The 12,295-nt window shown below is 41.6% G+C and overlaps 1 protein-coding gene across 4 annotated transcripts in view; it reads right to left on the bottom strand.

Annotated features, from left to right (window-relative positions):
• The window catches only part of FBXO38 (F-box protein 38), a 35,478-nt gene that overhangs the window by 15,376 nt on the left and 7,807 nt on the right, over positions 1-12,295 (bottom strand). For all 4 annotated transcript variants that reach the window (XM_054038108.1, XM_054038106.1, XM_054038107.1 and 1 more), the window contains 10 exons: positions 11,821-11,986; positions 9,949-10,086; positions 9,297-9,434; positions 8,164-8,257; positions 7,501-7,631; positions 6,991-7,161; positions 5,470-5,612; positions 4,154-4,376; positions 3,288-3,407; positions 1,869-2,048 (listed from right to left, as the gene is read on the bottom strand). In XM_054038108.1, the coding sequence (XP_053894083.1) occupies positions 1,869-2,048; positions 3,288-3,407; positions 4,154-4,376; positions 5,470-5,612; positions 6,991-7,161; positions 7,501-7,631; positions 8,164-8,257; positions 9,297-9,434; positions 9,949-10,086; positions 11,821-11,986 (1,504 nt within the window). The remainder of the gene's footprint in view (positions 1-1,868; positions 2,049-3,287; positions 3,408-4,153; positions 4,377-5,469; positions 5,613-6,990; positions 7,162-7,500; positions 7,632-8,163; positions 8,258-9,296; positions 9,435-9,948; positions 10,087-11,820; positions 11,987-12,295) is intronic.

Below are 12,295 nucleotides of genomic sequence, written 5' to 3' on the forward strand. Positions count from 1 at the left end.
GGGGAGGTCAGTGAGGAACCAATATTTTGAATTAGGACTTATTCTGAAGTTGTGGGAAGTTAACACTTATCCCATCGGCAGCTGAATCTCTCTAATGTCCTGGAGCTGCTCACCTCAACTGATGTACCAAGCACATCAGGAGATACACATTTGCTGGATGTGTCTAGGGCTTTCTGGAAGCAGCTCACCGGTTAAAAAGCCCAACATGCAAGAACATGATATGGGAATGTATTTTTAGCAATTCTTAGTTCTCTTGAAAATAAGGGAATAAATGACAACTTAGAACGAATAGTGCTTCAGACTTTCAAAGCACTGTGCAATCATTAATTTACACACCTACATATGAGGTATGGTAGATAAGTTGTATTCCCATTTTACAGAGGGATAGAGACAGAGTCAATGCAAAACCAGCATTAAAGTTCAGAAATATCTAGCTCCCAGCCCCTTGCTCAGTGTACTACACTAGATAGCTCCCAACAGCACTGGTATCACTGGGAAAGCTTCTGCAAACAGCTCTCCAAACGTATCTTAATTCTGACTTGTTGCTATCCCCTGCTATTTCAACTCTGGGTCCCTGACCTCATTGCTACACTGTAGCTTGCCTGGGACTTCCTTTGAGTTGAAACTACTAGTCCTGTCAAAAAGTACTAAATCACTAACAATTCTGAGATGCAGATACACACCAATTACTAGTGTGAAGCCACCAAATCCAATCTCACTTCTGAACTAAGGCTGATGTGCGCTCAGATCTGCAGAAATGAAAGGCTAGTAGAGTACATTAAGCCAACACACCACTCAGCCCTATCCAATATAGGATTATTATTACACTGTTCAGTTAGCTAAACCCTTTCTAGGCTACAAGCCCCAAAAGAACCAGGCCATATGTACTTCATGTCAATTATCTGGCTTCCTGTATATAGAGTGTAATTCAACTTTTACTTCCTCCTCTTGTGTACACACGTGGACCAATGTCCTACTCAGAGTGAGCAGATGAAGACTTCAGAAATGTTATTAAAGTCATCTGTTTTTCTGGAGAGGTACCACAGACCCAGGATAAAGCACCTGGGTTTTAGTTCCATCTCTGCCACGGAGCCACCTTGTGACTTTTGTCAAATTACTTTACCTCTCTGTGCCTTAGTTTCCCTTTCTATCCATTGTCTGTCTTGCCTATTTAGGGAAGGGACAGTCTCTTGCTGTGTTTTTCCACATTGTACAACTGGGCCTCAGCCTTTATTGGAGCCTGTGGGTGTTACTGTAATACAAACAATGACAGTAACAATAATGAGCCTTGTTCCAAAGTAGAGGATCTTGAGAGATGAAAAAAGGGAGGAGTCACTTCATTCCTAAGCTATAACATTCTCTTTAAAGAGAAGACTGGATCTGGACTACTTTCTCTGGGACATTCCCAGGAAGCCTACATTATCCATTAGACGGCAGTAGCATTTCCTACTCCTCCCCTAAGCATTTGCTTGATAGCTTTTCAACATGTGACTGTAGGCACTTTGAAAGAGAGTTCATATTAGCAACACAGTTGCAAATCTGGACGTACAGATGTCTACTGTAAGCCACTGATGCAATGAATGTACCTGCAAATATGTATGAGCAGTCCTGTGCCTGCAAAAATCTGCAGCTATGCTTCTGGCATTTATGCTGTATGTCCCCATTTTACACATGTGAATGCAGCATTATGGGGATGTATCCTACTGCTCCATTCTAGGTTGTAATGGATCTGTATGACTAGTCGTTTCCTGAGGCATGGAAAAGAAGCAAAATGGGCTCTTTTAAGCTTCAGTCTCCAAATTAGGAGACTTTGCCTAGTGTAATCCAGCCCTTACTAATAAGCAAACCCATACAAAAATCTTTCAGACCTGACGGCTCTCTGGTTTCCACTGGATCTCTGACTTTCTCTTCTCCATCAGAGTAACTCTGTGCAATGCTGTTAGTAATGCAGGCTCTTGAGGACCCCATGTTCTCTTCTTCATCCTCACTATCCGAGTCATGGACAGTAATAGGTGCAGCTTTTACGATAGGCTGAAGGCCGCTGGGTCCTAAAACAGGAGAAGAATGCTGACAGTTCATTTACGCAAGGCAAGCACTGATTGTAGAGTGTTATAATGCAATAGTTCCTATCTGGTGACGTTCTCCAACAGTTTGGGAATACCATAGAAAGACCAACTCTAAACTCTTTAATGTAGATCCTGCATAAAAACTCAAATGCTGCAAAAGTGATTTAAAGATGCACCATTAAAACACATTTAAAACAATCAAAGATGTTCTAATCTACCAGAAAAAGGGCTGACACAATAGGCCAGAATACTGGTTTTCTATGACACGCCTCACACTCAAAGTATCCCAGAAGCATCTTCCACAACAGTGAGAAACTGACAATACAGTAACTGAGGTGCTAATTTGAAAGGCATTTTGTGCTCATCCCTTAGAATTTGTGTTACTGGGAGTGCAGGACATTGGGATTATCCTCAAATCCTTTTGAAAGAGCATCCAGGGATGTCAAACTTCCACCCAGGCAACCCTCAAAGATGGGCAGAAAAGACCCCTAGTGGTGCAGCAGTCTTCCTATCAGTAACTTCCCAGAGTGTCCACACTGAGTGAAAACCCATGTTCTCTGAGGGGCTCAACTCTCATGCTTCTGGCTGTTGGGACAGAGTGCTGCTAGCTGTACCAAACTGGCACAGTATATGGTACCAGTGAATAATTCAAGAAATGAACATCGGCATGAAATTTCCAGGAGCTTTTTGGAAAAACACTCCAGTGAACAGACACCCTGGTTTTGTTTTAAGCTGTTGGCATATCTACAGTGCAACGTGCTGTAAAGCAAATGGCTGGCATCAATAATTGAGACGGTCTGATGCGACTCATTAATGCAACTTAAATTAGTGCTTATACAAGATGCTCTGGCTACAACTCAACCAAAGGGGAGGAGCCCATAAACTGCAGTGGGAGGAGGCAGACCATAAAGGCTGGAACAAGGCAAAGCAAGTAAGAATATTCATGCCTTCTGACCCTCTCATTACACTGCAGTATGAAAATTAGGCCTTAAAAAAATATTTCCTCACCAAATGAACTGCAGAAAAGTGGGGACTGTAGAGCAGACTATAAATCACAACAAGTTTCTTTGCAGCATCCCACCATACCAGAGCTATTAATTCAAATGTCTCACATATCCTAGCTGAAGAAAAGTCAAGTCAGAATAGAATCAAACTGAACTAATGAATCTTGCAACTCGAAGGATCTTGAAGTAATGATTACTTTTCCAGGATCAGAATTACCTGCTTGCTCCTCGTCAACATCCATAGGAATAACTGCTGGATTATGAGCAGAGGCCTCATTCTGACCATCCCCTGCAGCCCCTCCATCATCCTGTGCCACTTCCTCCATATCATTCAGTGCTGAAAAGATCGAGACAATAAAAATCAACCGTCAAGAAAAAGAAGCCAAAGCAATAGCTCAATATATGTAGAAGGATTTCAAGTGATAATCACACTGAAGTCACAGAGAGGCACTGTAGTGCTGTGATATCACTAACAGTAGCTGCCTTATGTCCTCAGTGAGTCATGCTGAAGCCTCTCAGAGATTATTGGTTCTGTAACTTCTAGGGGATTCAGGCCCAATTCTATACTCTTGGTTTTGCTGAAGGAAGTGGCTCCTTCAGGATTCTCCATTCTTTGTCCGAAAAGGTTCCTTGCATTACCATGACAAGTTCATCTGGTTGAGGTCTTTATGCTGCTTTCCCCAGAACATCTGTATCATTTCTGGGTAAACTGGATGGTATGCTACAAAGTAATGTGATGCAATCCCAACCCTGACCAAGGGAGCTCAAATCACAAATTAATATTTCTCTGTGGAGCAGTACAGTATGCAATCTTTAAACTGCTGGGCTAGTATCTATATTATTGTTTATCTTCAAATGACTTCTTGTTATGATAGCATAGATCAACCATTAGATTTAATACGCAGATCAAGTTTGCATCTTATGGATAGATACTAAATAGAGGAGATAAAGAGGGTAGCCTTCAAACTATGGAGTTAAAGAGTGTCTTTCAATACACATTCACTTTTTGCCTACAGTCCTGTGCAAATGGCAATGCAAAATATGACCATTTCTTTCAGAGGCTCACAAAAGATCAGTGGTTACCCTCAGCTGCAATCTGCTGCTCTTCCACCTGCCCATCTTGCCGCAGCTCGTTCTCCTCGTTCTGGTCATTTGGGTGTTGATGGTTGTTGTGATGGATGTTGGGGTTGTTGTTGTTCTGGTGGTTGTTGTTGTTGTCGTTATCATTGTTGGAGTTCTGATTACTGACTAGGGCAGATGAAACACCAATCCCTGTGCCAGCACTCAGGCCCACACGAGCACAGCCCTGAAATAAACAAAAACACAAAAAGATTCTAAATTACTGATGTCAAATCTCCACAACCTATCCTAACATTGATACAAAACCATTGTATCAATACTTTCGTATTTGTGGTTGGGCAGTATGTGTGTAGATATGGAGAAGAATCTGCTCACAGAGCTTTCTGTACGTACATTGCATATTTGGTCCCCAAATTTACACCTTTCCCTTTCCTCTTTTAAACTGGCATTAAAAATGTAAAGTTCAATAGCACACTCTTATGGTAAGAAGTTGTAATGCATAGGTCATAGGATCAGAGAAGCTAGAAATGAAAGAAAATCTAGTAGAAGAGTTTGTATTTCCTTTCCAGAGCAGGATGGGCACTAGACAGAGGACAGATATTAAGATGATGCTACTGTTGATTTTCTAGTAAAAAACAAAAACATATAAAAGTTTCTGGAATAATCTTATCATTAAGAAGTATTTAGTACGTTGCCACAGTTGTGAAAATTGTTATTAGAAGACATTTAACAGTTTGGGGGGGGGGGAAGGAAATGAGGAGGGGAGACAAAAATCAGAGAATCTATATAGAAAGTATTCACATACATGAAGGAATAGTACCACAAATTTACCATGCTACAAAATCATAAGAATACTTAGTACAATGTGCAATTCTCTCAATACAAAAATAAGTCTCATGCAAAAAAAATAAAAAAATAAATAAAATATCCAAAATAGCCATGAAAACCCTAATAAAAATTCGGACAGTATATCTAAACCTTCTTTTCTGAGGACAACAAAATATTCAATCATTAGTACCACATTCCACCACTACTGCTGTCTGCAAATGGATACAACTGTTCTTCATTGAATTTCACAGATTCATAGATCATAAGGCCAGCAGGGAAAACTGTGATACTCTAGTTTGACCTGCATAATATAAGCCATAGAACTTCAGAGCATATCTTTTAGAGAAACATCTTTCATGGCAATCGTATTCCTAAGTCACTCACTGAACTATTTAATTAATTATAACTATAAAAAACATGTACCTTAACAGAACTCTGGTATATTTCAGATGCCCTAGCAACAATTTAAAAAACCAAACCTCAAAATTTACCTTAGGAGGTTCCCGGAACATCTGGTCCAGAGAGATAAACTCCAAGCTTGGCAGTAATTCAATGAACTGACTAAAAGAATCTAGCTTTATTGCATGGCATCGCACCAGGGTGAGGTCAACTAGCCGGGTCCATCTTGAATGATCTGTGGAAGGAGAGAGATATATGCTCCTTGAAGGATTTCAAGCCTCTTATCTTGGGGGGAAGGACCTGTCTGGTTTTTTAAGATTAAGCTAGATAAGTTTATGGAGCGAATGGTTTAATGGAAAAACATGATTTTAGTCAAAGGAATACCGTGCCATGGCAGGTAAATAGTATAATGGCTAACAAGGGTCTGGCTGGAGAATCTTGCCTACATGCTCGGGGTTTTACTGATCGCCATATTTGGGGTCGGGAAGGAATTTTCCTCCAGGGTAGATTGGCAGAGGCCCTGGAGGTTTTTCGCCTTCCTCCGCAGCATGGGGCAGGGATCGCTAGTGGGAGGATTCTCTGCCAATTGAAGTCTCTAAGCCACAGGATTTGGGGACTTCAACAGCAGAGTCAAGGGAAAGGGTAGGGACGGCTTTGTGGCCTGCATCATGCAGGGGGTCAGACCAGATGATCAAAATGGTCCCTTCTGACCTTAAAGTCTATGAGTCTATTAGAACTTTTGCAGATTTGAGACGGTTAGCCTTCCATTACCACCGCTCTGACAGTTGAAGTTTATCAGCATCATTGGGGTTCCAAATTTCTGCATCTCCATATTTGTTTATCGTGGGACAATAGTTAGCAGAATTATGGAAAACCTTCCATCATTATTAGGGCTCTCTCTCTCTCTGTTTGGGGTTTTCTTTGACCTACCAGTATTTTAAAATTACGCCGACTGGGGAAAGGGATAATTCTGGTGTCCGCTAACTGTGTTACTTTCATCATTCTGTAACCAGTCTGAATACAGCCAACATCTATAATGACTGTTCACGACCTATATGAAAAGCATTTGTAGTCTCAGTCTAGCTCATAATAGACAAGGATCTGCAATCACAGGAATCACTATCGTAATTAGCACTAATTTGCACTCTCGTCAACTCTCAGGAAAGGGGACCAGAGTAGAATCAGTGATAGAGACGAAAATATACTCTCATCACCAGATGTGGTCCTGAAAAGTCAGAGTTCAAGCACAATGAAGCATCGTGAACACTTTTGAATTGGACTATCCATATTAAATGGGTACGCTATTTTATATGATGCACTATTCCACTATATTTCTCACTTACTAATTTGCAAACATCAATCATTCCTAACTACTATACCAATCTACAGTGCAAATTAACAATATTCTGCTTGTGTGTATACATTATATACACACACACAGAAGGCATGACATTCAACTACCAAATCTTTAAAAAAAAATCTGACCATTTCTTGGTCTCAAATGTTTCCTTAAATTGCAGGATTATGATGTTCATTTACTGAAAGGAGTTTAACTACAAATCTTCATCCTGATGTGAGGCGTTCACACTGTATCTTCCAAAAGTATTCAATACCTGTGATCCAATTGTTTGGGTTGTGCAGATGTGGGCAGTTGTACACGACCAGATACTTGATGCAAGAGAATACTTCATTTACAGCCTTCATTCCAATGTCTGTGATGATTCCTGGATTTTCAACCACATCAGCCAAGCCATACTTTACCAAGTCCCCATTAGTCATTTTGCCTATAGAAAGACAATAGAAGATTTCAGCAATCTGCCGCTTCAGAAGTTGCAGCCTTTTAGATAAGCCTTTTCTGAATTCCATACTGTAATTCCATTTGACACAAAGACCAGAATATTACTTTCATTAGACAAAGCAAAGTCTCTGTCCAGTTACAATGGAAGTTTCAGGGGGTACAGAAAAAACATATCTAACTATACGACACAAGATTCAAGAGCAATAATTATTTATATTCTTTTAAAAGCAAATCTTAGAAAAATACACCAAAACTATCAATTTGCATTATCCTAACCTTAACCCTCACCAGGTAATTTAAGAATTTTTTAAAAAAATGTTCATACATTGTAGCAAAAACTCATCAACATATCCCAGATGAAGGGTTTCAAACTGTGGGAACTCCAGTTCTGCCATCTTCAGTGCAGAAAAGACACCATCTTTGGTCAGGGAAGGTTGAATTCGCACTTCATGCAACCTAAAAGCAATCAAGTACAGTTCACATTCAAGGTGAGATGCAACAAAGCACTGTTTAGTACAGAAAACATCTGAGTGAATGCCTCTGTTCCACTCTAGGCAGTAAAATGAAAACATTTATTTGACAATGGTGAAATCCAGTGGATACCTGTATCCTTCAGTGACAGTATTTTGCAGTTATACAGCGAGGAACTTCAAGCAATTTATAAACACTAATTAAGCCTCATACACACATGTGAGGAAAATACTATTATACTCATTTTACAGATGACAAAGTGCAGTGACTTGGCTCAGGCCACAGAACAAGTCAGTGACAGACCTAATAACAGAACCCAGGCATGGTAAGTCCCAGTCCTTTCCTCTAGCCATTTGGTATTCTTATTATAGATTGTAAAAGTTCACATGGGTTTTCTCTTAAACATTTAAAACATCTTGTTCTTCAAACATTGGGAATTTATTAAGTTACCTAAACAACTGTGATTTGAAGAGAGAGAAACCAGAAAGGAAAGACAACGGCTGGGGAAGGCAAGTACCTTCGTGCAGCAGTTATGATGAGGTAGCCAAGATCCACTTCAAGAGCATTCTTGCAAGCTCCCAAAACTATAGTGTGCAAATTCCTAAAACCACCTGATAAGGGGAAAGAAAAGCAAAATTTCACTTTAGTGAATGGGTTGTGGCATTAAAACATTACTCATTTTCCTGGTGTTATTTTACCAATGCACTATTGCAATTAACAAGAATACATGCCATTTTTAAGCAAATTAATATAAGCTTCCTTATGTTGACACCTACTGGTAGGAGGTAGCCCTGACTATCACAACAGAAGCTTCTCAAGAAGCTATTTTTTAAAAAATTAAAAGTGACCTTCTTCCAAATTATTTCTGCCACTTCTCCCCTCTAGAATGGAGGTGGCCAACCCGAGCCTGAGAAGGAGCCAGAATTTATCAATATACATTGCCAAAGAGCCACAGTAATAAGTCAGCAGCCTCCCATCAGCTTCCCCCTCCCCCTGCTGCCAGCTCCCAGCGCCTCCCGTCCACCGACAACTCCGCTGATCAGCGCCTCCCCCTCCCTACACCTCCCGATCAGCTGTTTAGTAGCGTGCAGGAGGCTCTGGAGGTGAGGGGGAGGAGCGAGGGCACGGCAGGCTCAGGGGAGGGGGCAGGGCCTGTGGCTGAGCCAGGGGTTGAGCAGTGAGCACCCCCTGGCACACTGGAAATTTGGCACCTGTAGCTCCAGCCCCAGAGTCGGTGCCTATACAAGGAGCCGCATATTAACTTCTGAAGAGCCACATGTGGCTCCGGAGCCACAGGTTGCCCACCCCTGCTCTAGAAAGTGAAATGACAGTAAAGACTGACATTTGGTTGGAATGTCAAAAGGTAGCAATTCTTTAATAGTTTCCATTGTTATAGAAATATATCATTTCAATTTAACTTAGCTTTTATTTGTTTTCAGTATTAGTATACAAAAATGTGTCACTAAAGCATATAGTTATACATATAAGATTAAAACAATATCCAAAATAAAATAGAAGTCCATTATTAACACCCTTTGAACACAGCTAAAAGCATACTAGTGAAAGAACAAACTGTAGAATAAGAGCGTTACCCATCAGGTGCCCTAGGTAATTTTGTTCTATTCTTCCAGGCAGTAGGAAGTTGTATACCTGATCTCCAGCTATCTTCTACAACATGCTGGATAAGTCCTCCAAGAAAAGGAACTCGAACCAGTTCTAAATGCTCCAGGTTTCGGGCAGAAGCCAAACCCGTCACTAAAGGGACATATTTCAAAGAATTTGTGGGTCCTGCAGAGAAAAAGAATCTTCTGATAGGGAACATATACACAGAAAGTGGCTTATTTAATTATATTGAACATATCATCCAAATAATGCAGCCATCAGATACGCCAACCTGCATGTGCTCAGTTCAGCAAGTAATCAGAACTAAGAACTAGAGGTGTTCTCCTATTAATGTAACAATTTAATACAGCATAGGATATTTTTTTCTCAATATGGAACATGAAATAAAGCCTTTGATTGCTTCTGGAGTACTGCATGATGGGCAATCCCAAGACCTTATCTGCATTAGAAAACTTAGTAAACTTACTACAGCAACTGCCAGCAATGGTGCAGCTGTACAAGTGTAAGTGCTATGGTAGACAGGGCTAAGGCATTTTTTACCATCATGTTATGAAAACTGTTCTGAGCTAGTGTCCTTTAGTAGTCTAGCACTAATGCAGTTGCAATATCATTAGTATAGGTACTAGTTTTTTCCTATATAGACGCATCCCTTCCCCAGAAGGATTCTCTTTTCTCTTACCTGCACAGTTCCTCATGACAAAAGTGCGTAAGCTGATACAAAGAAAATCTTTAAAGGGCTGTGGTTTGGTGAGCCTCACCCACTTCAAATAAAGATGCCTCAGCATTGGGATACAAGGAATTTCAGGGACATTTACCCCTAAAATACAGAACAACACAACAAAATCAAATCAGGTCCCACATGAAACAAACTTTCAGATGTCAACTGTAGAATGAATCTCTCAGGGCACGTCTACACTACAAAATTAAGTTAGGTCGGCATACAGCTGCCACAGAAATTACATCGTTTGTGCGTGTCTACAGTTTGCTCCTTGTGTTGGCTGTGCACGTCCTCACCAGGAGCATTTGTACTGTTTGAACTGTCAATGTGGGACAGCTTCTGAAAGCCAGCAACAGTCAATGTAAGCAATGCAGTGTCTATACTGACATTGTGTCAACCTAATTACATCAATACTGATTCTACGCCTCTCATGGAGGTGGAGTTATTAAGTTGGTGTAGTGGGCGAGTTACGTCAGCTGTAGCGAAATTTTAGTATAAACACTTACAGAGTTAGGTCAATATAAGCTGCCTTGTGTTGACCTAATTCTGTAGAGTAGACCAGGGCTCAGGGTAATTAGAGAAACCAGATGGGTGAGGTGATATCTTTTATTGGACCAATTTCTGTTGCTGAGAGTCAAGCTTTCGAGCTTACACAGAGCTCTTCTTCAGGTCTGGGAAACTCCCTCAGGCTGTGTCTACACAAGCAACTTATGTCGGTATAACTACGTCACTCAGCGGTGCGGAATATCCACCTCTGAAGCGACGCAGTTATACCGACCTAACTCCTGGTGTAGGCAGCACTATGTTGACAGGAGGGCTTCTCTGGTCGACATAACTACTGCCTCTTGGGGAAGTGAATTACCTACACTAACAGGAGAAACCCTAGCGTCGGCATAAGTAGCAACTTCACTGAAGTGTTACAGTGGCACTGCTACAGCCTTTGAAGTGTAGACAAACCCTCAGAGTGGTCACAGCTAAATTCAAGATGGAACAGATTGTTTAGCATACGTAGTTAACACATATTTCAAGGGACCATACAAGTGAAGTGGCCTGTTAACACCCTTCCAGTCATTAAGGGTGGGGGAGAAGCAGGAGGGTAGGGATTGTAAAGTGGGTTATAGATTGTTGTAATAAACCATTAATCCAGTGTCTCTAATCAGTCCATGATTTTTAGTGTCTAACAACACATCTCTCAGGGTAAATGATTTTGACTTTGATGGCGGGCACTTACACCATCTCTACAGATTGCGCCCCAAGAGCAAATGGAACACTTCAGAAACTATGGGCCCTTGAACTGGGAATTCACCACCATAGGCACCAACTTTCTCCAGCGCCGGTGGGTGCCCGCGCCCCCAACCCCTTTCCCCGCTCCGTCCCCACCCCCATTCCCAAAGTCCCCGCCCTAACTCTGCCCCCTCCCTGCCCCATTGAATCCCTTCCCTGGCCCCGCCTCTTCCCCCAGCACACCGCATTCCCCTCCCTCCCCGCCCCGCGAATCAGCTGTTTCCCGGCGCAAGCGCTGGGAGGGAGGGGGGAGAAGCAGGACGCGGCGGCGCGCTCACAGAGGAGGTGGAGGTAAGCTGGAGCGGGGGGTGGGGAGCTGCCAGTGGGTGCTGAACACCCACCAATTTTTTTCCGTGGATGCTCCAGCCCTGGAGCACCCATGGAATCTGCGCCTATGTTCACCATCATCTGTCAACACAGTCACACTGGAAATTTGCGCTCTGGACCTCTGCTGGCCTAGAGTCAAACATAGGTTCCAGATTATGCAGCATTTCAAATCTTTTAAGTTCATTTGTATCTATGGCAACTACTTCACCAATAAACTCTTACCTACTAAGTGTAATGTCTGAATTTTAGCTCCTATAGGAATTTTCAGTTTGTTTTCAGGCGGGATTGGAAAAGCACCATTACGATTACGAAACTTCCCTAAAATATGAACTTGTGGCATGTATGTCCAAATGGCTTCCACCAGCTCCAAATGAGAGGTCTCAACACCCTGGATAAAAGTACAACAGTAAGCAAAGGTAAGGGTCCAATTACCATATTAAGCAACAATATTTCTTTTAACCAAGTAAACTTCTCGGTAATGCTCAGAGCTTGATGCAATGCATTAATTTACTTGAAATTTGCAGAGCCATTTGCCTTAAAAGCAGAAGTGGTCATAGGAAACTACTTAATTAGCTGCAATGCTGCTGTAATTCATGGCCTGATCTTGAGAGATGCTGAGTACCTGTAACTCCCATTGAAGTGACTACAAAAAAAACAGCACCCACTTGTAAACTAGCAGCACATTTTGTAAACGTTT

The sequence above is a fragment of the Malaclemys terrapin genome, chromosome 8 (genome assembly GCF_027887155.1).
Source record: "Malaclemys terrapin pileata isolate rMalTer1 chromosome 8, rMalTer1.hap1, whole genome shotgun sequence".
NCBI lineage: Eukaryota > Metazoa > Chordata > Testudines > Emydidae > Malaclemys > Malaclemys terrapin.